Genomic DNA, 24,921 nt, shown 5'->3' on the forward strand with positions numbered 1-24,921 from the left:
TATCTTTTAAAAATTTACTTTCTTAGACGGTTGTTTCACATTTTTTTCATGGTTGACTTTTTTTTATAGTTATCTGAAATAGTTCGAGAATTCAAGTCTAGAAACAGGCTGTTGCTGACAGGAACTCCTTTGCAGAACAATTTGCATGAACTTTGGGCACTTTTGAATTTCCTGTTACCTGATGTGTTTAATTCTTCAGAAGTAAGTTTCATTTAAAATTTTATTTTTTGCATTTTTAATTTGTTTTCAAAAGAAAAGTTATCAACTAACGTTTTTTTTCACACGCATTGTCATAAAATACAAATTACCAATACTTTGTTCTTGCGTGCATTCCTGCTTATAAATTTTCATCTTTGAAAATTTCATCTGTGAAGGCGTCCAGTTTTGGGATGTCATTCAGAAAAGTAAACCAATATTTTAAGCGGTTCTGTTCATAAATATTTGCATAATGTGACAAAGCATAAATGTTTTTCCGCTATCTTTCCAGGATTTCGATTCGTGGTTCAATACAAATAATTGTCTTGGTGATTCATGGTTGGTGGAAAGGTTACATGCTGTTAGTATATTTCTTTATTTTAATCTAAACATTGCATGCCTTTATCTTATTTCAGGGACAATTTTCTTGAAAACAATCTTATAGGAGCTATTTTTAATGCAATAACTCGTTATAAAACACTGCTTCACACACATTGTTTGTATGAACCAGAGGGATTACTTTTTAACCATAGTTTTATAGATTTTTTTTTACATATATTGGGGAGAAGGAAGTTAAGGCCCCTTTACACGTACAATCTTCCCTGCAAGCCCGGAGCGGGACGTTCTTGCATGAAGGATTGAAGGGCGGTTAGGACCACGGCGATCAAGAGCGTGTTCTTAAAAAGAGGCACATTCTTGCGCACGTAAGAAGGCCCCGTTCAGAATTGTGTGTGTAAAGGGAAGCATGTGGCGGAATTCATTCGCTTTTGCGTGGCGCGTGGACTTTCGGGGAAGCACAAAACTCCACGCTCCTGGCCCAAGTTTTTTCCCTGTTGGTAGATCGAAATCGGCTGACGTTTCGTGGAAAAAATATAGATTTCAAAAGCTTATTATATATTTATATGTGGATTGTTCGTTTTTAAAAATAATTTCAATAATTATTAAATGAAATTACTGTTACTAATTTATGGTAATTTTTTATGCAATTGATAAGAAATAAAATTTCTGTGATCGTTAATTTTAAATTTTTATTGTTTCGATTCAACTTTAATTGCTGTAATTAGCTCTTAACTACATTTTCTGAATTTAATTGTTTATATACTTAATATTATAATTTTACCGAAACAACTTCCATCAATTATTGACTCGGCGTGTAGCCGATGTTTTTTTTAATACTACCAGCCAGAAAAATAGATAAAAATTATTATATTGAAACCTCGCTACAACGATTCCCGATATAACGACAAATCCTTCTACAACGATATGTCTTCAAATTTTTTTTGGAAATGTCTATATTCTAATGTTAAACTGCTGCTTCCCGATATAACGATAATCCCTCTACAACAATATTTTTTCTTGGTCCGCTAAGTATCGTTATATTGAGGTTTCACTGCACTTTTTTGAAATTATGGTGTTATTTTTCAGATATTTTTAAGAAATTCTTGATAAATTTCTCTCGGTTGTATTCATATCCTCAAAAAATCATTTCAGTTTAATGTTGTCGAGCATAATAACAATACAAAAAATAACAAATTGAAGCATAGTTTTTTTTTCAAATTTTTACAACTCTATACACATATTCTTACCTGTGTAAAACATTCCGTTGTGTGTCATGCTGACAGCAATAAAATTAAAAGTGCGAATAGCAATACGTTTTTAGTTGGATACCATTCATGATATTTAATGGTTTTTCGTGTTGAATGAAATCGGCGGTAATTTTATAACATGAAACATCCCTTTTACTAGGTATTTTGAACATCACTTGACTTTGGACATCTTTTGTGCTCTTATCATGGAAAACTACAGCACATTGTCCACTGAACACTTGCTATGAATGCAGAGTTAGCTGGATCTAATGATAGGGTGCTTCTTTTCAAACAGCACCATTGTTAACTTCCAGACATTCAGATAATGGAAGTTTTTTCCACAACCCTAAATCCCTTTTATTTTTTTTTCTAGTGTGTTGAAGTCAAATTTATACTATCAAATTTAAATCAGATGTTCTTAATCTTTTTAGCAACCGCTTAGAAACATCACCACCAACTTTGTGTTCCCCAGATATATTTCCAATTTTAAAAATATGCATATTGAATAAATTTCTAATTAATAAAATGGGTTTTTTTTATCGAAATTTCTGTAGCCAGTGGTAGGCGTCTTAACTGGTGAGTGAACGGGAATGGAACCAGTGCCAAATCAAAAAAGGGGAATCTATTCTGAAATTATCTTCGTTCAATTCTGGAGTTTTATTAATTTTGGAATAATTTCTTTCATCAATTCTCGCATTATTTTGCATTAATTATGCGCACATACTTCTATCGTTAATTTCAAATTTTGAAACTGATCTTTCTTAAAATACTTTTTCCTATTAAAAAAAAAAATATTTTCTTTAAAAAGAAAAAAGAACTTATAGGTTAAAAGAGCCCCTAGTTAAAAAACTATTTGAAATTTTTCCCACATCCTGAGGATAAATGAAAGCTTGCGAAGTTATCAAAATAATAATAGTAATTTAACATATCTATAAATCTGATATAATAATGTTAGTAAATAAAGGAACCAAATCAAAAAGTTCGAAAATTATTACAATAACCTAATAAATGTAATTACGGCACTTTTGAAACTAATTTATCATTTCTTTAAAAAAAAAAACAATTCGTTGAAAAAAGGAAGAAAAATCGTCAAATATATAGACTCTGAAAAAAAAATTGCAATTAATATTATCACTGAAAAAAATTATTTACATTGTATCAGGGTTGTTGGTTTAAACCAAGGTTATTTATTTGGTTTTTTTCAAAAAATCAAATAAAAGTTTCCCCTGGACGGATCATGCTGATCCCTTGGGAATACGTGTGGATCACGTTATTAAAAAAAAAAAAGTTGCCTAAATATCATTTTTTTTCCTTGAAAAATATCATTGGTTCATTATTAGCCAAAATGTTTCATTTTTACCACATTGTATATCCTTGGGGTACATTCTGATGGTATATCTTTAAATGACATAAGGTTTTATAAGTGGTTTTTTTTCAAAAAGTCTCATAAAAGTAGCCAGAATATATATATATTTTTTTCATATGAAGTATCTTAGTCATTTAAAGTTATATATAAAAGCCAAAATTTCTCATTCTTACAACATTTTCTAATCTTTGGCTACATTCTGATGCTCTATCTTTAGCAAATTCATGAATAAGGATTGCATCACACATCTTAATGTAGTGGTGTATTATCTCACCGGGTTTCTTTTTCACTTCACAAAGAAACAGCTACAGTAGTGACACCATCATGCTAGGGGCAGGTGGTCCTATAATCCAATAAAGACACCAGCTGTCCTTAAGGGACAATGACTAGTGTACTAGTTGTTACATTACCTCACATACATTTTCATTTTCTTTCCCATAAGAAGTAGCACATCTCCTACTATATATCTCCCAGTCTTAATATTCAATAGTTGTTTTTTATACTTTCACACACACTGTTAAGCCCAGTTAATCAAGGTTCTACTGTATAGTAGTAACAGATTTATGAAAAATAATCAGCTATATACAGGGTGATTATAATTTAAGTTTTGATTCCAAAACTATGCAATAAGTACTGATCAGAATGACTTGAAAATTTGCATAGATACTGATCAGAATGACTTGAAAATTTGCATAGATACTCCTGAAGCAATGGAAGTTTCTTTTGCAAAAGAAAAAAGTGCAAAATGTGCAGGTAGATGATGCTGTACTTGGCCTGCAGTATAATCAGTGTGTGGATAGAACTTCTATCAAGATGCACATTGCAACACCAGCAAAGCAGCTGCTGAAGACCCATTTTGACAATAACAGGATTGCACCTTCACCCTTGCAACTTCTGGCTGTGGGGGGTACCTCAAAATGTTATGAACAGTGGTCGGATTGCAATCTTTGGTGAACTGCAAGCTTCAGCGCATCCTCTATATGTTAGAAGTTCCTCAGGAATATTAACGGGGGGGGGGGCACATTTGGTTTAATAAAGCTGAATTGCAAGCACATTCACATTATGACCATGAAGAACTTTTGTGCTTTCAACCTCATAGCCAGAACACACAGTGGACAACATATTTAACATTTCTTAAGTAGTTATTTGTTCAATTACTTCGTTTTTTGTGATGTTTCCATCAATTATGAAATCGTGAAATGCTATAATTAAGGTATCATTCTGCCATGACTGGCTATCGTTTCCATTCTGCGAGCAAATTTCCCACATGTTGGATGATGTCATTAATTTTACATTTTTAAGTATTTTTTCCCCTTTATCAAATAAAATTGAATTTTTTCAGGAATATTCATGTCAATTTTCTAGTCATTCTGACATTTGTTCTTTTTTTACAGTGTTCTGAAATCAGAACCTTAGTTATAATCACCCTGTATATCGTAAATAATTGCTAATTAATCTGCATTATTCATGCTTCATTAAATACATTATATTCACCTAATTTTTATTACTTTTTGCAAAATAGCTTCTTAATTAAGTATACTGAAAGTAACTGGAGAAAAACCTTTATATATTATATGATTAATAATAACATTAAAAGAATTTTCAAACACACAGTAGTCCATTGAATTAAGCAAAAAATAACTAAATTACAAAAGGTGGTTTTTGTTAGAATGTAATAAATATTTATTGATTAATTAGCATGGGAATAGTGTTAATTACATTAATAAACATTTTATTTTTGTTAATTATTGGAAGTTTGAATGATTTTTCAGAAATTTCATTGTTTTTAATTTTAATACTATTTAAAACAAAAAAACCGGTTTAAACCACAAAAACCCAGTTTTTTGGTTTTTTTACCAACCCTGCATTGTATACATCTCTTTTTTTAGAACGGTAATGAAGGAAGACGACACAGAAGATGAGGGATTGGCCCCATTTTTGCCCGTAGGTCGGGTTTGCGTTTAGACGTAAGATTTTGAGTTCGCGATTGAACGCTGGAATGACCAGTTCCTGCGCGCACTCCTAACCGCACACTTTTTTTGCCTTTACACGCACACTCTTGAAGGCGGTTCTGAAGTTGTTTACAGCTATCGCACGCGCAAAATCGTACGTGTAAAGGGGCCTTCTGATGGGACGTATATATATATGTGTGGTCGGCTGAAGTTGGTTTTCTGTGGTTCCCAACTTCAAGGTGCGAATGCGAGCCGACCTCCCCGTTAAAAAGTCTCGCCACAGAGAGCAACAGTCCTACAACGTTACAAATATTCAATCATTACACTTCACTCACAATTTGAAGTATAGATGGCAGCACTGAAATATCATACACAACACTAGCTACACACTCAGACTGTTAGGTGCACCCACTTTGTTCCAGACTCTGCCACGAAGCTGGGCTGGAAGAGATCTCGCAACGGGATAAGTCCGGTGGCAGAGATGGCGTTCGTGATGGGACGTATTACAGCTTATTATATCCCTAACCTTATGAAGAGATACAACCATGATTTTTATTTCTCATCAAAATTTAGAGCATAATAGCATCTTTAAGATATATGAGAACCTGAAGTATCTGTCCATAGTTCATCAGGAATACTGTGATTAGCCAATGCCCATTTTCCTCTGGAATTTTCCATATTTAATGAGAAAATTAAAGCTTAGTCTGAAATTCTCGTACCGATAAAAGATAATGAAGGGGGAAAAGAGAAAGAAAAAAAGGCAAGGAACTTGCAAATAAGAATAATGTTACTTGTGAGGGGATGACTTAGTTGAAGCAACAGGAAAATTGTGATTCATCGGAATAATTGCTGAAAACTTTGACACAGCTGGAAAGCAAAAGACGACCAAATTTTTTATATATCTGTTAAACCTATATGTGCTGGTAATTATGATTTCCAACCGTAGGATTGACAAGTAGGCTGTAGGCCCTATTTGCATGTGGTAATTGAAGTTTTATTTGAAATGCAACTTTCCATATGCTGATAGTTTCAATGATTTACTGATTTTTATGAAACAAATCTGATTATGAAAAAATATGGTTTATGTGTCTTTCAGGTTCTTAGACCCTTCTTGTTGAGGCGATTGAAATCAGATGTAGAGAAGAAGCTACCACCAAAGAAAGAAGTGAAAGTTTACATTGGACTTAGCAAGATGCAGCGTGAATGGTAAGTTATTACTTAATTATTTTTTATAAATAAAAATTGTGTGTAGAATCAACATTTGTATGTGTCTGAGAATATAAATAACTAACATTACTCCAATCTAACATACACAGTATTTCTTAGCTGAGCAGATGCACACTTCTTCTTAATATTGTCACCAATACTAATGCTTTGGATATTGTAAGGGTAAAGGTACAAGTTTAATTCAAGTGAATAGGGTATTTTTATGGTCATAAGCTGTAATACTCAGCACATGAAGCAATGTATTATAATTATAGTGTATAGGACTACTATATAGTATTCATTAGTGGCAGGGTCACAACTAGACACTTTGTATCTCAAAGCAAGGCGGAATGCTTACGTCCCTTGCATGTAGAGAAAACAGTTAAGTGAATTCCACGCCCATTCTGGGGTACCAGACCCATCTGCTTCCCCCTCGTCCTCAGTTGCGGCCCTTATTAGCGATAACACACCTTGGTGTATAGCTTGATTTATTGTAGATAAATTTTGCACAGCAGTAACATTTAACCATTGGAATTTCCCCCCATTACTAATAGATGATGAGCTTAACATGTTGCTGAATGGTTTATTGAATTGTGATGAGGGAATAAAGGGAGTCTTTTTCAATACAGGAATGTATATATATGACTATTTTGTGTAATTAGAGGATCAGGGTCAGATAACAATAATTTTACATGTGCTTAATGGTGTTTTCTCTTATTATCAAGGTATACCAAAGTACTTATGAAGGATATTGATGTCGTGAATGGAGCTGGAAAAGTTGATAAAATGAGACTGTTGAATATTTTGATGCAGCTAAGAAAGTGTTGTAATCATCCATATCTGTTTGATGGTGCTGAACCAGGTAATTTCATGTTTTTTATTATAAGTGATTTAACAATTATCACATTCTAAAACACACTATGTTCAACTTACTAGAATCAGTTCCTAACATTTTTGTTGAGCCAATATCTAGGCTTTAACTCAGTATATGTACTTACATATATTTCTGCAACCCTGTACTATAAAAAATCAAACTTTCTTTTGAATTTTTTTTTTTTTTTTTTTTTTTTTTTTTTTTTTGTCCTTCTATAATTCCTTCCTGCTTGTCAATTTGCAATATTCAATACCTTGAAATTATTTTATTTTAGGACCTCCTTACACTACAGATGAACATTTGGTTTATAACTGTGGAAAAATGGTTATTCTAGACAAACTGCTTCCAAAGCTGAGAGAACAAGGGTCTAGAGTTCTCATCTTCTCTCAAATGACTCGGATGCTTGATATATTAGAAGATTACACTCTTTGGAGGGGATTCCCTTACTGTAGATTGGATGGTCAAACACCTCATGAGGACCGTGAGGTTAGTACTTTTTATTCATGAAAAATGAAAATATATATGTATGGGAAGATGATATTTTGACTTTTAAATTTTCATTGTTTAATCAGAACTCAAATAACAAAAAGCATATTGTAGTGCAGTCAAACCTCGTTAATAAGTCACTCTTGGGAGACCAAAAATATGACCTTGTAAGCGGAGTGGCTCGTTAAACGGAGTAAGCCATGTCCTTGCTGATTCCTATCTCTCTATTGATGTATTGATGCAGAAAAAATCAAATTTTAGTTATTCAAATGAGTTTGGTCATGAAAATTTATTACTCAAGTTTCTATTAGTCAATTAATGTGTATATTTGCTACATAATTACGCATTTGAACAACATAAAATATTACCCTTTTTGATTTTTAAAAATTCTCAAATTTTTCTCCCATGTTTATGAAAACCAAAGTATTGTCGTCTTGTATGGTAGTTTAATTCTTTCAGAACATCATAAATTAAAATATTCTCTATGGGTTCGAAAAAAAAAAATGGGTTTTTTTTTTTCACTGAAAAAACACTGGCGAAAGTTTTGTTTGTGTGGAAGTTGAAGCGATCCTTTTCTCTAAAGAAGATAGAAATTGGAAGGCTCTGTCTATTGTGCTTTCCAGTCCCGATACAAATTTTCTTAATAGATTATTTTTTCATACTCCTCCACTATAATCCTACTTTGTCTTTAAAGGTGAAAAATTAACTTTTTTTTTTAATTTGGAGAACATTCTGTGACGATAGGGTGAACACAGGATTACAGATGCCTGATAATTGTACAGCTAAGATTTGTTTAAAACGTCAAAAAGCTGACAAAAATATTGAGCTTCTTAAACTCGACATTTTTTTTTTATCACACTTTTAAAAAAAACCAGCGAATTTCTGCCATGGACACTTTTTCAGCAAAAGTTTACTAAGAATCACAACTCAGCAAGAGAAAAAAAATTCCTGTGAGCCATTTTCAAATAAGAAGCTGCCCAGTGTTGAAAGAATCTATCAACAAGCCTCCAGTGAATGGGGAGGGGGGATGAAGGCATTAGTGGCTTCTGCTTGAATTGCTAGGTAGGTTTGACAGGGTAAGAGTGAATGTTGAACTTATCGTGTATATTGTGCGAAAAGTTTCTGATTTGAATGTTAATTTCCGAAAGAGTGATTTCACAAAAGTGACTCATTAAGCACAGTGGGTGACATATTATCAGGAATTTAATAACATTAGAACCCCATAGAGGGCAATTGGCATTTCCAAAAAGTGGCCCTGTAAGCTGAGTGACGTGTTACCCAGGTGACGTACTAACAAGGTTTGACTGTACATAAGTTACCAAACACATTTGTTCTACCATCCCTTACTCAGAAAAAAGCATTCCAAAGCCCCTGTGGTATGTTGAGGCAGTATCAGTAGTAAAATACATGCTGGAATCGATTGAAGTTGATTGAAAAATTCCATGAAGTACAATATTGCAATTAGCAAACCTAACTCGGCAACGACTTGGGAAAAAAAACCTTTCACTTACGAAGTTGTAGAACATTGTGAAATTATATGCAGTTAATTTTCAAGAGACCTTTAATTATGCCCAGGAGAGTTAATGTTGGTTTTATTTAATCTCACAAATGGTTGCAAGTGATATGTTTATATGCATACAATAAAAAATTAATAAATAAATGTGATATTTACAATATATTTTAAGATATAACTTTACGTTTGCCAGCAATTTGCTTGTAATAATTTTTGTGTTGATTAAGGGCATCTCTATATTTTATTACTTTAGTTTATATTTTAAAAATGTTATCACACGGTTGTTTTCTGGAATCCATTCCTCTTAAATTTGGCAATACTTTGCCAACAAAATTGCCATTTTTCTTCTATCTCATTTTTTGTTGACAAGTTGAATTCACTCACCAACTATTTTGCATTGCATGGTGTAATTGGTTTCAACTGATTTGGCATGCCTATTTTTCTAGAGATAATCCCTAAAGTCTGAAATATATCCTTCAGCATTACGAACTTTCCTTTGCGCTAAATGTTCCATTGATTTGTTATTTCATCAAAGTATGAATGCATATTAATTTTTTGGAAACATTGATATTCATAATTTTCATTGCAGCGCCAAATTGAAGAATTCAATAAGCCAAACAGTGAGAAGTTTTTGTTCATGCTGAGCACTCGTGCTGGTGGCTTAGGTATAAATTTAGCTACGGCTGATATTGTCATCCTTTTCGATTCAGATTGGAACCCTCAAGTTGATTTGCAAGCAATGGTATGTTATTATCAAAGAATTCTTTCATCTTTTTTGTTTGTATTAGATAGGTTTCAATTATCATGTATAATTGACACTTTTGTTTTTTTATAATGTGAACTCTTTTCCCACCCTTATAGGATCGAGCTCATCGTATTGGTCAAACTAAGCATGTTCGGGTTTTCAGACTTATAACTGAAAACACAGTGGAAGAACGTATTGTTGAGAGAGCAGAGGTCAAGCTCAGACTTGATAATGTTGTCATTCAACAAGGTGATTTATTCTGTTAATATTAGCAAAATTAAGTGTGCATAAAAAATTCTATTTTGTGGTTTATTGAAAATGTGAATATTGAAAGTTGATCTTTATTTTTTTTATAGGACGACTGATTGATAGTCAGCAAACCAAACTTGGTAAAGAAGAGATGTTGGGAATGATCCGGCATGGTGCAGACCATATTTTTGCATCAAAAGAAAGTGAAATAACCGATGAAGATATTGATGCTATTTTAGCTAAAGGTGAAAGAAAGGTATGTTAATCTATTGTGGTAATGTCATAATATTAACTCTTTATAAAAAAAAGTGTGGGTACATAAATAAACTGCTACTACTCAGACGTATGTAACGTCTACTATAATGGAGGTGTTTTGATGAAATTTGGTATATAAAGGGGTGGGAACTCTGTGCCGTACTGCGCCAAAATTAACATTTTACGCCATCCTGCTCCAATAGTGTATTTTCAAATTTTTCTGTGCCAAATAGCCAAAATAGCAAATTTTGCCAAGGACACCAAAAATTTTTTGTTCCTGTTCTCCGTGAAACGATTCTTTCTGAGAAGAGCGTGTTTTATTCCTCTGTATCTTTCAGCACCACTTCCTTTCACCTTCTGTGGTCATGCTATCTCGTGACCGTGAAAAAAATAGTAGTCTGTTGGAAAGTAGTTTCACTACATTGTAAAGTATGTGTTGGGCAAAAAACTTGCAGGCTATATGTAACCATGTGTGCTTTTCACGCTTTGTAAGCACTACAGAGATTTTTTACGTTTGAATTGAAATTTTCAATCAAAAAATATTTAATATTTACTATTTGCAATTTTACCCCAGGACAGTTTTTTTTTCCTTAAAGTGCTACAAGTATGTCGAACCGATAATCCATCTGGTCTCTCGTTGAAAGAGTTGCCGGAAGTCCAGAAAAGTTTCGAAATTAGAGAGAAAATTAAAAAATTTCCGCTAAATTTTTTGAATCAATTTCCAAATTTTCCCGGCAAGTTCCCACGCTCGACTTTGACCCCGAAAATTGGATTGGGATAACTACGGCCCCTTATTTAAACTATCAGCCCCTCATCAGGATTTCCATTGTGAAACCCCAATAATGACCTTGATCGTGCAGCTGAAGATGGTTTGCAATGGTCTTTCAGCTTTAAAGCGCAAATGCGAGTCAGTTTCAGTTTTCCAAAAAAAGAAAAAAATTTGCCACTGCAAAGCAGCAGAAATTGCTATTGTAGATCATCATTACGTCCAATCCCGATGTTTCGTAAAAAAATTTTACTCTGTGAGTAAAAGAGCATTTCCGCCACATTATGAATGCTAATTTAGCAACTTTGCTGAATAACAAGTGTTAAATCGCCAATGTTGCCAAATAACATGTTAAATCGGCAAATAATGAGTGCTAAATCGCCAAGTATCATGGTTAATCTTCCGAAATTCTAGCCTATTTTACAACAAATTTCTTTCCGAGTATTAAAAAAAAAATTGAAAACTTAAAAAGAAAAATTTTAGCCTATTTAAACTGCTGCTGTTCCAGACAGCAAATAGTGCTCTCAGTAAGCAAAAAAGTGTGTCATCTTAAATAGACTATTGTGAAAAATTTCATGATAGCCGCTATTTCAAACAAGGTGTCAAAAGCCTGAAACATCAAAAACAAAAATCAAGCTGATGAAAAGATGTTTGATAACAAAGGACAGTGCAGTTGTTTTGTTTTGAAAAAGGGGGTGTAATGAAAATATTCTCGTAAATTAATTTTTCTTCTCCAATTTATAAATATCTGCTCCAAAACTGCTCAGAATCCTATATTTTGCTGCTCCAAAACTGCTCAGAAATGGATGGTCACTTCCCACCCCTGTAGAATATATGGATCCTGATATAAAAAAAAAAAAAACATTCACAATAAAAAGAAAAATATTTCAATTTTTGGGAGACTTTTTTTTTTCATCGCAGTTATCTTTTTTCCATGGTCCAAAAAATGTATGTACCAAGTTTCAGCGGAATACATCTTCCACAACGAGCGCTACATGGGTCGGAGTAGTGTCAGTATAATTAAGCTGAGTAAGTAGTGTCAGAATATTCTCAAGCTATTTGTAATAGTAGTACTACCAGAGAATATTCTCGAGAATTTTACATCTCTAATCTGGACTATGATTAGATTAGTAGACAGTTAATAAAAGAAATTGTAAATAGTTGTATATTGAGCCTCACTGAAAACCTAGTCAAAAATATGCCAGTATTAACAATGTGTCTAATAATTCTTTATGATCAATACTCCCCACAGTTTTGGTGGCTTAATAATGTTTCACATTACAATGTAGTAGGTCATGTGTCGGTCTTTGAAACACTTGTTGTGATTACGCCCACCCATTCTGTATGAATATCAACATATCAGATTTATAATTGCGATTACATTTTTTTCAGACTGCTGATATGCAGAAAAAACTTGAATCAATGGGTGAAAGTAGCCTCAGAAATTTTACTCTTGAGACTCCATCAGAAAGTGTTTATCGTTTCGAAGGGGAAGATTACAGAGAACGTCAGAAGGTAAACAGCGTCTGTAGCTTTCCTGGATATGGGTTTTCTAAGCCTGAATCTATAAATCTATTTTTCATGCAAGTATTTTATCTTTACATCTGCAGAGATTTGTTTACAATAAATATGTATTGATTGTATTAATATAGACATTAGGTATTGGCCATTGGATTGAACCACCAAAGAGGGAGCGAAAAGCAAATTATGCTGTGGATGCCTATTTCCGTGAAGCTCTCAGAGTGAGCGAACCTAAAGCTCCAAAGGTAATTTTTTTTCAATCATTTTATAATTTTTATATGTGCATGTTTTGAATAAAAATACATATTTTATCTGGCTATATCAAAAGTTGATATGATTATATGAAAGTTGTATGATTTTCTTCCCCCCCCCCCCCCATTTGAACTTTATGTATTGATTGTAATTGTTTTAAAGACTTTGTTCAGTTATGAAACCTCTTATGTTAAAAATTATTTGCATCTTCCAGGCACCACGACCTCCAAAACAGCCAACTATTCAAGACTTCCAGTTCTTCCCTCCAAGATTATTTGAATTACTTGACAAAGAGATATACCACTACAGAAAAACCATTGGGTACAAGGTACAAAAAAACCCTAATAAATAAGCAAACCTATTTTTATTTTGCTGTCTTCAATCATGGAAATAGTTTCATGTAGTTTATTCATTATAGTTCAGCTAATGTGTTTCAATAATCTAGGTTCCAAAAAACCCAGACTTGGGTCCCGAAGCAGCAAGGTTCCAGAAAGAAGAGCAGCAAAAAATTGATGATGCTGAACCTTTGCCAGAAGAAGAGTTGACAGAGAAAGAACGACTTCTTGGAGAGGTCAGTTAGTTTCTTATATAGTTGAACCCACTTACAACAAAGTCGAAAAAAACAGTGAATTTGTTATACGCATACTTTTTTGAATCCATACCGGCTTAGAAAATGATGCGTTTAAGCAAAAGGAAACATAATTTAGAAGAACCTATGCATTTTTCAATAATAGATTGCCATATTAAAATTATAGTTATTTACAAAAAGTTGAAAATTTAATTGAAATCCTACATAATTCAATACATGAGCATAAATGTTAATTGCTGCCAGTTCTCTTTTTTCTTGATATGATAATGGACATTGAATATTTAGAGTTAAAATCATTTCTGCCTAATAAATATACTAAATATAAAAGTCTTTTCTTTTAGCGAGGTCCTGGTCAGTAAGACATACAGAAAGAAGAGCAGATGTATTGTCTTCTCACTTTTTAAAAAGAGTTGCCTCCGTTTCAGCATGAGCTTCTCTGGATCTCTTCTTAATTTACTGATGAACAAATCACCATTAGATTCTTGTTTTCTTTGAAATGGAATATTCTATTCCTCTTTGCTCTTAAAAATCTTAAGTCTAAATTTCTCCGATACCTCACTTTTTGTTCATTTTTGGCTTTATGCCAACTGTATAGCTTCAGTTCTGAAAGAAAAAGCAGACACTTTGAGCTTGGACATTCCCAAATTTATTTGCACGCTTGACAACTTCGCCACCTACCAATGTCCAAATCTAGCTGAAGAAGAGAGGAAAATGTAGCAAGGTGTTTTGGAGCTGGCATCTTCAACCCGTTGCTTGAGAGCACCGCGATTCTCCTTGAAGCACCCAGAGTGCTTGATGCTTGTGTCCGATTTGGTGTTCACAAACACTTGATTAACGTTTCAATTCTACAAATTGAACAACTTTGTACAAGTTGCATTCAGGGATTGAAATTCTGATTCCATGCATTCATGTGTCACACTTGGCGTAAGGGTGCTCTTCCTTTGATGATAGGTAAAGACACAGTTCTCGCGACTAGAAAAAGGTGGAAGACCTCTGTGTTTGGAGGTCAATGTCCTTGAAATCAATAACCTTTTGTTTCTTTCAAGATTTTTTCAACTAAAATAGGACTTAATGGAAATCAGTAATAAATACCTTAATAGAATGACTTTGATCAAAAAAAGAAAGAGGGACATTATTAGCTGTATTGTAATATTTTTCAGCATTATAGGAAATAAATTTTCAGATAAGATTACAAAGAGATTCTTGACGATTGCTGTGTGAAAATGGTGAAAATTCATTATAGGCATGAATTTCTAAAATGGATGTTTGTTATAAGCAATCAAAATAACACAGACAAGCAATACAAAATTCGCAGGGCATGGAAAAACTTAGTTATGTATGAAAATTCATAATATCCGTGTTTGTTATAAGCAGGTTTGACTGTATTTCTGTAGCTTCAATGTTTATTTGTATTTAGTTATTTTCTATTACTGTAACTTCCTGGAAGCCATAGCTAATTGAAAGATTCTGCCTATATTCAATCATTTTTTTCAGGCATTCTAACTTTGGGAGATTCTAAAGGAAAAAACAACTTGGAAAGATTCAAATTTCTGTATATTTCAAATTCTTTAATAAAAATTATGTGGGGCTTATATATACAAAGATGGGCATGTAAAAATTTGCAGCATTTCTACAAAAACTTTTATTTGGTCATTTTTTTGGATGCAGCTTATTCATCCCAGCAATTTGTTTATCTGAAATTATGAAAATACAGAGGGATTTCGGTATTTGTGGATAATTTATTCTGTAAATGTGCTTGTAATTCAAAATACTCATGTATTAAATCGAACTTCTTTATCAGAATTAATATGAATTCTAATAATTGGCTCTGATAATAATTAGTTCCATAACCCCCCCCCCCCCCCCACCACAATTTTTTTCAAAGATGTGGTGTAGTTTGATTTATTTTGAATTGTTGTATTTTTACTTATTGTATATTGAAAGCTCCAGTATTTACGGAATGATATAGAAGAGCAAGGGGTTTCACTTTGGAGTTCCCAATTACATTAACACCGAACTAGAGTGAGAGTCTTTCATTGGTTTATGCTATGAATGCCACTAAAACAAAAGGCACTCCCTCTAATTTTGATCAGAAGCAAATTAAACTCAGAGCCCATCTTGGTTCTGCTTACCAAGGCTTAGTTGTAACCATGAATACCACTCCCATATTTAGTGACATCTGAATGAATGAGCCAAAATCAAACAAGAGCCCTTAAACTGTTGAAGGTTTTTGATAATAGATATATGTATACAATATATTTTTCAATTTCATGTTTCATTAAAATAAAAAGGAGCTCTGAAAAATGCTTGAGCCCGGTCCTTTAGCTTGTTAGGATGACATGCCTGCAGTTAGAAAAAGCACTTTTGGTGTACGAGACATTTTTTGTTATCTATTTTTCAATGTATACAAATTGTTTATATCCATTGTTTTTGTTTTAATTCCCCCTTTCCTTACAAAGTGTACATTTATATATTCTGCCAGTTTTTACCATCACTGAAAAATGCTTTTCATCAAAAATTTTTAACTTAGTTACATATTCATTTACTCCTTACATTTAAGACTGATTTTGATTGCATTTTATTTTCCAGGGTTTCACTAACTGGTCTCGTAGAGATTTCAACCAGTTCATAAAAGCTAATGAAAAATATGGTCGAGATGATTCAGAAAGTGTTGCCAGAGAAGTTGAAGGCAAAACACCTGATGAGGTATCAAAAATTTGTTTGTGTTATGAAAGTTTGGCAGTAAATGATATTGATGCAAAAAAAATCAAATTGCTTCTATTTTTGAGTTTCTCAAACACTTTTGCTTTGATAGGTGATGGAATATGCGGGCGTATTTTGGGACAGGTGCCATGAGCTACAAGATATTGAGAGAATAATGGCTCAAATTGAAAGAGGTGAAGCAAGGATACAGCGCCGTGCTAGCATTAAAAAGGCTTTGGATGCTAAGGTTTGATGAAATTACAAATACCCATTTGTACATGCTAAATGACTATATTTAAAAGTTTGCCTATTATTTTTACTCTCAAGTCTGAATTTTGCACTTTTTTTTTCAAATGAAAAAAATCTTAATTTCATTTGTTTTTTAAGGTTTAAAAAAATAAATTCTCTGCATATCATATTCACCCAATTGTGAGATAATGGGATTTTTTCTTGAGTTTTCATTGTTAAAAATTTGTTATGATGCTTATTACATGGATTCTATCTTCAGTAAATGCACAATATGTTCCTTAATCATTGTAAAAAATAAATTTGGATTTTGTTGTGGTTCCTGAAATGACATTTCTACTCCCATGTTCAGAATGCAACTAAATTAAACCTCTGAAGAACCACTTTAGGAGGTAGTATCATGAACTAGTAGTTAGGACTCGAATCATCCTTTTCTGCCAGCAAGTAAAATAAAGAAATTTATCCAAAACCATAATTGTAGTTTATTATCTTGGAAACCCACAAAATCCCGAGACTAAAAAAAATTGTACATTCTGTGTTTTCTTCATGGAATTGATAGTATTGTATGGGGAGAAAGAGATGAGGGAGCTGTAGATGGACAGTTGCAGTTGTCACTGTTACTTGAAGTGTGCTTGCTTGTCTCATAGTCTGATAAAATATGGTGCATTTCTTCAGGATTGAAAACAAGGATTCTCAGGATAAGCAAACATAATTTTGCTCTCGCCTTCACTGTAAAATTTGATTTTATAACAGGATTTTTTATTTCTCAAAAAAATTAATGCCTTAAACTATTGTCTCTTCCCCCCTCCTTATAAAGCCCTGCCTTTATTGCAGGGGGGGGTCATCTTTGAATAAAACAGGATTTGTTTTTAAGACAAAACATGTTCTTAATTTCCAAAAATGTTGCTTACCTGGTAGAAGAAAATTAGGAATGTTTCATTCATCAGCAAAATTTTGAGTAAAATATACAGTAATTCTTTCATTGAAAAATCTGAATAATCTTGATAATTTGGACTGAGAAGACTACCATTTATGAAAAATTTTAATGCTGTATGATCACACGCAGTAAAAATCATAAATATATGACTTGGTTGTTATAATTTTTCTCCTGTATAAACGTTTTGCTGGTAGAATGTTTGATCTGTGTACGGTTCAGGAGATATAAAATAAAAAGAGGCCTCAAAAGAAACTGATATTAAGTGTTTTTGACATTCAATAAATAGATTGGAATTTTAGAGAATTCTGTGTTTGACTGAGAGCAGAGGCAGATTTAATGTCAAGTGCACCCACCTTCTTAAGAGCCTCAAAAAACTTCAACTTTACACTTTTTTCCAATTGAAGGGGCCCAATATTTTCTTCTGCACCCAGGGCCTCACCAAACCTCAATCTGCTTCTACCTGGAACAGGAGTTGTGAACAAATAAAATGTTATTCTTTTGGAAGCTGCATACTGAGTAATTTCATCAATGAATCACATTATCATGAGGGACACACGTTCAAGCAGAAGAGGAATTATTACTCTCTGCCATGATTGATTTCTGTTTTTTTTTTTAAATCAGATTCTAGGGTTTTCTTATATCATATGTATTTTAAATTGAAATCCAAATGAAATTTACATTCTTTCTTTCCATTGTTGCAGATGGCTCGGTATCGTGCTCCTTTTCACCAACTTAGGATCGCTTATGGCACGAATAAGGGAAAGAACTACACAGAGGAGGAAGATCGTTTCTTAGTCTGCATGTTACACAAATTGGGCTTTGATCGTGAAAATGCATACGATGAACTAAGATCAGAGATCAGGAAAGCGCCACAATTTAGATTTGATTGGTTCATCAAGTCTCGTACAGCAGCTGTAAGCATTAGTTACTTTAATCATGGTAGTACTGATTACGATCAGTGAGAGAATATGTTGTGTAGGCTGCTCAAAATTGTTTTTCCACTGGACAATCTCTGCAATTGTTAATTCAAGTATACTTTTAATTACAAAATAAATTTTAAATAAAAAATAGTTTTTCGTAGTAAAAAAAACACACTATTTTTTTAGAAGTTTTGTTCATAAAAAATTAAAATTAAATTTTATCTAGCAAAAGATTCTAGTTAGTAAAATCTAGAACCCATTCAAGGAAGTGCCTAATTTTTTTCATTAATATCTTTTACTTAGCATTCAACATTTTTAAATGTTATATTTATAGGAATTGCAGAGAAGATGTAACACACTGATCACTCTCATAGAAAGGGAAAATCAAGAACTCGAGGAGAAAGAAAAAGCAGACAGGAAGAAACGAGGTCCAAAACCTGGAATACCAAAGGTAACCTTTGAATTTTATTTATTTAAAAAAGTAGTTGAAACTTTGAATGATCTGATATGTAAAATACACAGGGTGGTCAAAAAGTTCTTAGACTGACAGTAAAATAGTTTTAACCCTGCAGCATGCAATAAATTCCAGACTAGGAAATGCACACTAGGTCTAATGTAAGACCTGCAGTAGCCTAGTGTTCACCCAATTGTTATAGATTGCCTTCAAAATAATTCTAATAAGACTAAATTTACTGATTCCAGTGTTTCTGCTATTGTTTAAAGGTTTTCTAGGGCTTCTTGTAACTAACAGGCTTGGTCTCTACCCAAGAATTTATAGATACAGTGTAATTGTATTATACAATGCAGACGATTCTGAATATTGCAGATGTGCCAACTTTTGAAATCCAGAGAGATTCTCCCGAGGGGGGTAACCCCCCCCCCCCCCCGACATTCATAGACTCGATCAAAAAAAAGGTCATAAAAAAAAATTTCGAAACATTTTTTTTTTTTATCAATTAAGAAAAAGTTACATTCCCCCCCCCCCAAGGCAGGTTCTGCATTGCCCCTGAGCAGAATATTATTCTATGTCAGTCTTTCCATGCAGAATAGAGAAATCACATCTACATACTGTTCATAAAGTATAGGTGTTTCCTTTCCTGGATCCCATCAGTGAATGATAATCTCGGGTTTATGAACTCTTAAAACTTTATATTTAGCTTTATACAGCTAAAAGTTTTATATTTTCTTTCTGAAGATGTTTAATCGGAAGAAACGATTTAAAAAAATTCAAATTACAAAGCTGCCGACGTAAAAACGTGTTTCCCGCACGGCTGTTGATGGAATACAATAACGATTATACAGGAATTTCGGCAACCAAGGTGATGCCCCTGATAAATGATTGCCGATAAACACTACGAAAATGAAGTCGCGTCTTTGCCAGTTGCTTAAATGTGGTCACAGAGCCTTTTTTTTACGGCTGCTCGATGGAAATGACTACGGCTGTCCTCTATGGTCCCTAACGACGACGGTAATCATTGACGCCATGACAACGTGAAAGCTCGCGTAAAATCTAATTTTTTGCCAAAATCCAGAGAAATTTTAACAAATCCGGAGAGCGGGAGGAAAGATGAAAAATCCGGAGTCTCCCGCCTAAATCGGGAGAGTTGGCAGGTCTGATATTGTATGTGGGACATCCGGCAACTATGCCCAAAGATGAAAAATCAAACAAATGTATTGAATAGAAAAGTTATCACATAATTATTGATTGAAAAATGGAATCAAATTTCTTTAATTATTTAAAACCAATCTCAGCGACCATGTCTTCTTGAGAAAAATATGGGAAATTGTGAATTTTCGCCAAATATGGTACCAAAACTAAGCCAAGTTTCTAATTATTGCTAAACTAAAAAAAAGAAGAAACTTTAATAGTGGGAAATAAAGCGCTACTGTGCAAATCACACAAAAATCAATTACAGGAAGAAAAAACCGTTTAACATGACAAATATGTGAGATTATTCAGTCATAATAATCAGCTTGATTTTGGTGAAGAATAAAAATTCAAGTAGGCTTTATTAAAAATACTAGAAGAAATGACAGTTTTTATTTAAAACAAACTGGAAGGGCCAAAATTACAGGAATATATGAGAATGTCCTTCGAAAATGGGTTATAGTCATCCTGAAAAATCACCAATTTTCCCCTTTACTCGTCTTCAACAGTGAAATGTTTCATCATGTTTGGCACCCTGTATGACAGGATAACCGTCCTGTATTGTGTAAGAGACACATTCATGTTCGAACTTGGGGCTCTGTGACTAATCATGGTCACATCAATTCTGATTTAATGAATCAACTCTTCATAGTTCATACTATACCATTTGATTAGTTAAAATCTATGTCTGTTTGACTTTATAAAATTTCTTTTTCATTCTTTTTCAAGGGCCCGCAAAAGAGGAAATCTGATGGTATGTCCGAAGCACGAGGAAGGAAGAAGAAGAAATAAAGAGATGTTTTCATAAGAGAAAGTGTCACACACATGATACCAAACAAAAAGAAAATGGTGATTTGTAGTTTTCAATTTGGAAGCTTCAATGTTTTTATCACTTTTTTTCTTTAATTTATGTAGACTGTCCACCTGAATACCCTATCTTCCGTGTAGAAAGTTCTGCCTTTTCTTCATTTCACTTAGAAACGTGATGTTTAAATCTAGTACATTCTCATTTGTCTTCATGTCATACTGTAATTATGCATTCATTACTTAATTGTATGTGTGTATTATGTGTTATAATCTGAATTTGCATTTATATATATATTTTCCCCTTTCTGTGAACAAGGTTGTGGAAATCGGTGCTGATTTTAATGTATAACATAGTTCAAGATGATTCGTTATTGAATACCGTGTCATTATTAACAATTAACTAAAATTTATATTGAATATATATTGCCTGCTATACCTTTGAAATGCTTTGTTACATATATGTACGCATGTCTTAATACTTGTTTTCTTGTATATCGCACTTTGAAATTAATTTTATCAATTATCAATTTTTTTTTAACTTATTTTTCAAAGTGGAAAAAATAATTCTGAATGTAAATTGGATTAGCAAATTCCATATGTGTACAATAAAAATAAATATATTCAGTTGTGTATTATTACGATTTGGTAGAAAATTTCCAACTGAAGAAAAATTCTAAACCTCGTTCAGATTCTTGTATTATTTATTGTTTTGGAAGAAAGTTTAAAATATGGGGATGTAAGGCTTGAATTTTCGATTATGCATCTACAGGTATTACTTGTAATTGATTCAGTCATTGAAGTGAACTGTCATGAGGGTATTCACTTTGAAAACTTGTTTAAAAAACAAATGTGACTGAAGATAGTGTTCGCGCTCCACTATAAAGGTTGATTCATATACAATAGTCACTGTCTGTCTCGTCTCTGATACATACAGAAGTTCTCCCGCTTTGCCCATATCTGTTTTGATTGATATTTTAAGAGCTAGATTTTTCCTTCCTGCTATCACCGCATGACTTGTTCAATTTTTTTTTTAAATCATCGCTAGCCAAGTTTCAATTACAATTGCTTTCCTTCCTCTCGCTCCCATAATGTCCAAAGTTTTTGTCTTCCGACTCCATTCATAATCTTGCATAGAAAATTTCACTTGCAATACTGATTGAATCCCTGTTCCATGGGCTCCAAAAGTGTCTATTATGGAAGGTTCTTTTTTTTTTTCCCCCCCGACTCCCATAGGGTTACTTTTTGACTTTTCTCTATTTTTTGGCACCAGTAGCTTAAATTTCATGGTAATAAGCACCTATCAAAAAAATAATTATTAACCCTGGGTTTCATTGGAAAAATTGTCGACCTATACTATCACCCCCTCTGGATTTGGTAATAGAGTTCTGAAACACCAGTACATTAATGATGGGGTATTTATCTTTAGATTTATATATCATCCCCTCATCCCAGAAACATGAATGTCTTTTGGGGGGGGAGATCAGCACTTAGACACCCTCGATGAAATGAGACAAATTGAAAATGTGAGAAATGACATTCGAATGTCATTTCCCACATGCTGTGTCTCTGGAAGTTACTTTCATAAAATGTATTGTAACATGTTTCAATAGGGATACATATTTGCTTTTTAGGCAAAACTTAGCAAAATAAGGTATCCAATCAGTTGATTAAAAAGGGAAATTTGTGCTTTTGGCATTAGGGGGCAGCGAAACCTGGCGTGAAAAAGCAAAAGACAAGAATGTGCAAGTTTAAGAAACTTATCTGGTAGGATTTTGCACCAATAAAGGAAGGATTGAAGCTTTAACTCACAGACATAAGGAAAAGTGAAATTGACTCCTTTCCAATGAATCGCCACACGTGTGAATAAATGCTAAGCAGAGCAAAAAACCTGATATACATTATTGTGCATAAGATATTCTCTAAAAAGGTATGTGTGACCTTTGATTTATTACAAGTCCATAAGAATCCCTGATTTGAACCAAACTTGCTGAGATCTGGAACTTAATTTCATGCGAGAATTACACTGTCATTTTGACCTACATTAATATCAAGTTTTATGGGTAAAATACTGAATTTGATATTTATCAGGGTGAAAAAGAAAAATGCTTTATATATGCTAGTCATTGAATTTTCTATCTAATGATAACTGATTAGAGACCCTGGTGCCATAAACGTGTGGGTTGCATTTCTTGCTGTAGAAATGTTTCCCTTTTACCTCAGGAAGTTAAACCCTGACAAAGGGTTGTGTAAGTTTGAATTGGAAATATGAACTATCATCAGAGGGCAATACTTTAAGAACTCTTAGGGGTGCAAGAGCTGCGTCAAATACCTGGAATTTAGGAAAAAAGCATGAAAATTTTGTTCACGGGACGCATTCTTTCCAAGATACGGAGGGAGAAACTTTAATTTTTTTTCACTTCCCACCATCTACTACAATCTTGTGACCTTGGAAAGTAGTTCTACCTTGAAGTATAAAGCCCTATACTGTTATTGGTTAACCGGCAAGCTATCAAAGTCCCTGAATGCCGAATTTTCCGATTTCGGAGACCGTTTTTTCTCCTGCGGGTTATATACTGAAAATAACGGTAATTTCGTGGCTGCCAACCTGCGTTCAAAGACGGCATACATTGAAAAGGGGATTGTTTACTCGTTTAAATTACCGACATTTTTCGAAGATCATTGAGAAAAAACTCCAGCTAAAATATTCATAGTTTTGTCGTGTGGTTATCGTTGGCGGTTGCTGATCGTGACAATTTCACATTGCGAAAATCCGGATTTGGTAAACACACACAGGGGCCCCAATATGGCTGCACGGTCCGCCACAGCATGCTCTTAACAATAGTCAAAGGAAGGAGTTTGTACTAGGAGCATGTGCTCATTTTACATAACTTCTGTGAGATAACTTTTTTATATTAATGTCCTACTTTTCCAAAACATGTTGGGAGAGAGAGAAACGTTTGCACTCTTTCTTGTTTTTTGCACTCCCTGTCGTGCATTGCTGGAATGGTATATTACTCCCTCACGTATTGTTGGGATGTTGCTTAACGTATCACCAACAGAACTATTAATTATGTGTGATGAATGGGTTGCACTACAATGCAAAGAATTACAAGAATTGAAATCAGTTCAGAGAATAGGTAGGTATTGGGCAGACATATTCAAACTTTGTAACCTTGAAAGCAGCCCAAAGTTAAAAATTTTGCCAGTTTTGGTGAAGGCTTTTTTATCTTTAGCACATGGTAACGCAGACAGTCACAGAGAGTTCATTGTTAACAAATAAATAAGTCCATTCTTTAATGGAATAAGACATACAAAATCTTATGTTCAAGGGCATGAGAAATTTGAAAAAAAATGTCATTCAGATGCTGAACTTCTGAAAGCGACTCGTGATTCGTAATCTATTAACACGCTATTAGGTTGAGAAATTGTTTAAGTAAATAAGGTATTTTTATATTTTTCTCATTTTTTGCATTTTGCTTTTAAATTCAATAATTCCTTTAAATTCTATGAGAAGCTAATTTTTTTTTCACGGAAACCCTTATTATATTCTGCATGCACTTTTTTGCTATATCAGGATGAATAAGATTTTGGTGTTCAAGCAGCAGAAATTCTTGCTGCCTAGGTTTTTAGTATGCATGTTGCTTAATTTAAAAAGTCTAATAATTTTTATTCATCATTTCAGTAATGCATGTTTTAGTAGTGACAGATAAGATAATTCAGAAAAAATTTTAATTTGGGAAGGATATTTATTTAAAATTATTTGTTTCAACCATTTTTGGCAAAACTTTTGGCATTTCACAGAAAAATTACTCCTTATATTGCAGATATAGTTCGTTTTTAGTTCTGCTCCATTTTCAAAATTTCTGCTTAAAAATGAAATTTGCTGCTCCGAAATAGATGAGGGGCGCTTGCACCCCTGAGTTTTTAATATGACTTCCAGGAGTAAGTGCCTCTGGGAAAAAGTACTTTATTACATAAAATTTAGTAATAAAATTCTGGAAAAAATTGTGTGAAAATAAATATATGCTGCATCATCTTGCTGAAAAATTTCTTTACAAAAAACCTTTTCTTTAAATAAATATTTGCTAACAGTTGAAACATTGCT

The 24,921-nt window shown here is 33.3% G+C and overlaps 1 protein-coding gene across 2 annotated transcripts in view; it reads left to right on the plus strand.

Moving 5' to 3' along the window:
- Iswi (nucleosome-remodeling ATPase imitation SWI) overlaps positions 1-21,440 on the plus strand; it is a 29,207-nt gene extending 7,767 nt beyond the window's left edge. For both annotated transcript variants that reach the window (XM_089254741.1, XM_089254740.1), the window contains exons 9-25: positions 70-201; positions 488-556; positions 6,196-6,305; positions 7,031-7,167; positions 7,454-7,665; positions 9,768-9,920; positions 10,040-10,172; positions 10,280-10,428; positions 12,586-12,708; positions 12,846-12,959; positions 13,181-13,294; positions 13,412-13,537; positions 16,145-16,261; positions 16,371-16,505; positions 18,143-18,355; positions 18,696-18,812; positions 20,739-21,440. In XM_089254741.1, the coding sequence (XP_089110867.1) occupies positions 70-201; positions 488-556; positions 6,196-6,305; positions 7,031-7,167; positions 7,454-7,665; positions 9,768-9,920; positions 10,040-10,172; positions 10,280-10,428; positions 12,586-12,708; positions 12,846-12,959; positions 13,181-13,294; positions 13,412-13,537; positions 16,145-16,261; positions 16,371-16,505; positions 18,143-18,355; positions 18,696-18,812; positions 20,739-20,801 (2,217 nt within the window). In that variant the 3' untranslated portion in view covers positions 20,802-21,440. The remainder of the gene's footprint in view (positions 1-69; positions 202-487; positions 557-6,195; positions 6,306-7,030; positions 7,168-7,453; positions 7,666-9,767; positions 9,921-10,039; positions 10,173-10,279; positions 10,429-12,585; positions 12,709-12,845; positions 12,960-13,180; positions 13,295-13,411; positions 13,538-16,144; positions 16,262-16,370; positions 16,506-18,142; positions 18,356-18,695; positions 18,813-20,738) is intronic.
- The last annotated feature ends 3,481 nt before the right edge of the window (positions 21,441-24,921 follow it).

The sequence above is a fragment of the Pholcus phalangioides genome, unplaced genomic scaffold (genome assembly GCF_987345545.1).
Source record: "Pholcus phalangioides strain wild (caught in Gottingen) unplaced genomic scaffold, Ppha-v1.0 ptg000042l_1, whole genome shotgun sequence".
NCBI classification, from domain to species: Eukaryota; Metazoa; Arthropoda; class Arachnida; order Araneae; family Pholcidae; genus Pholcus; species Pholcus phalangioides.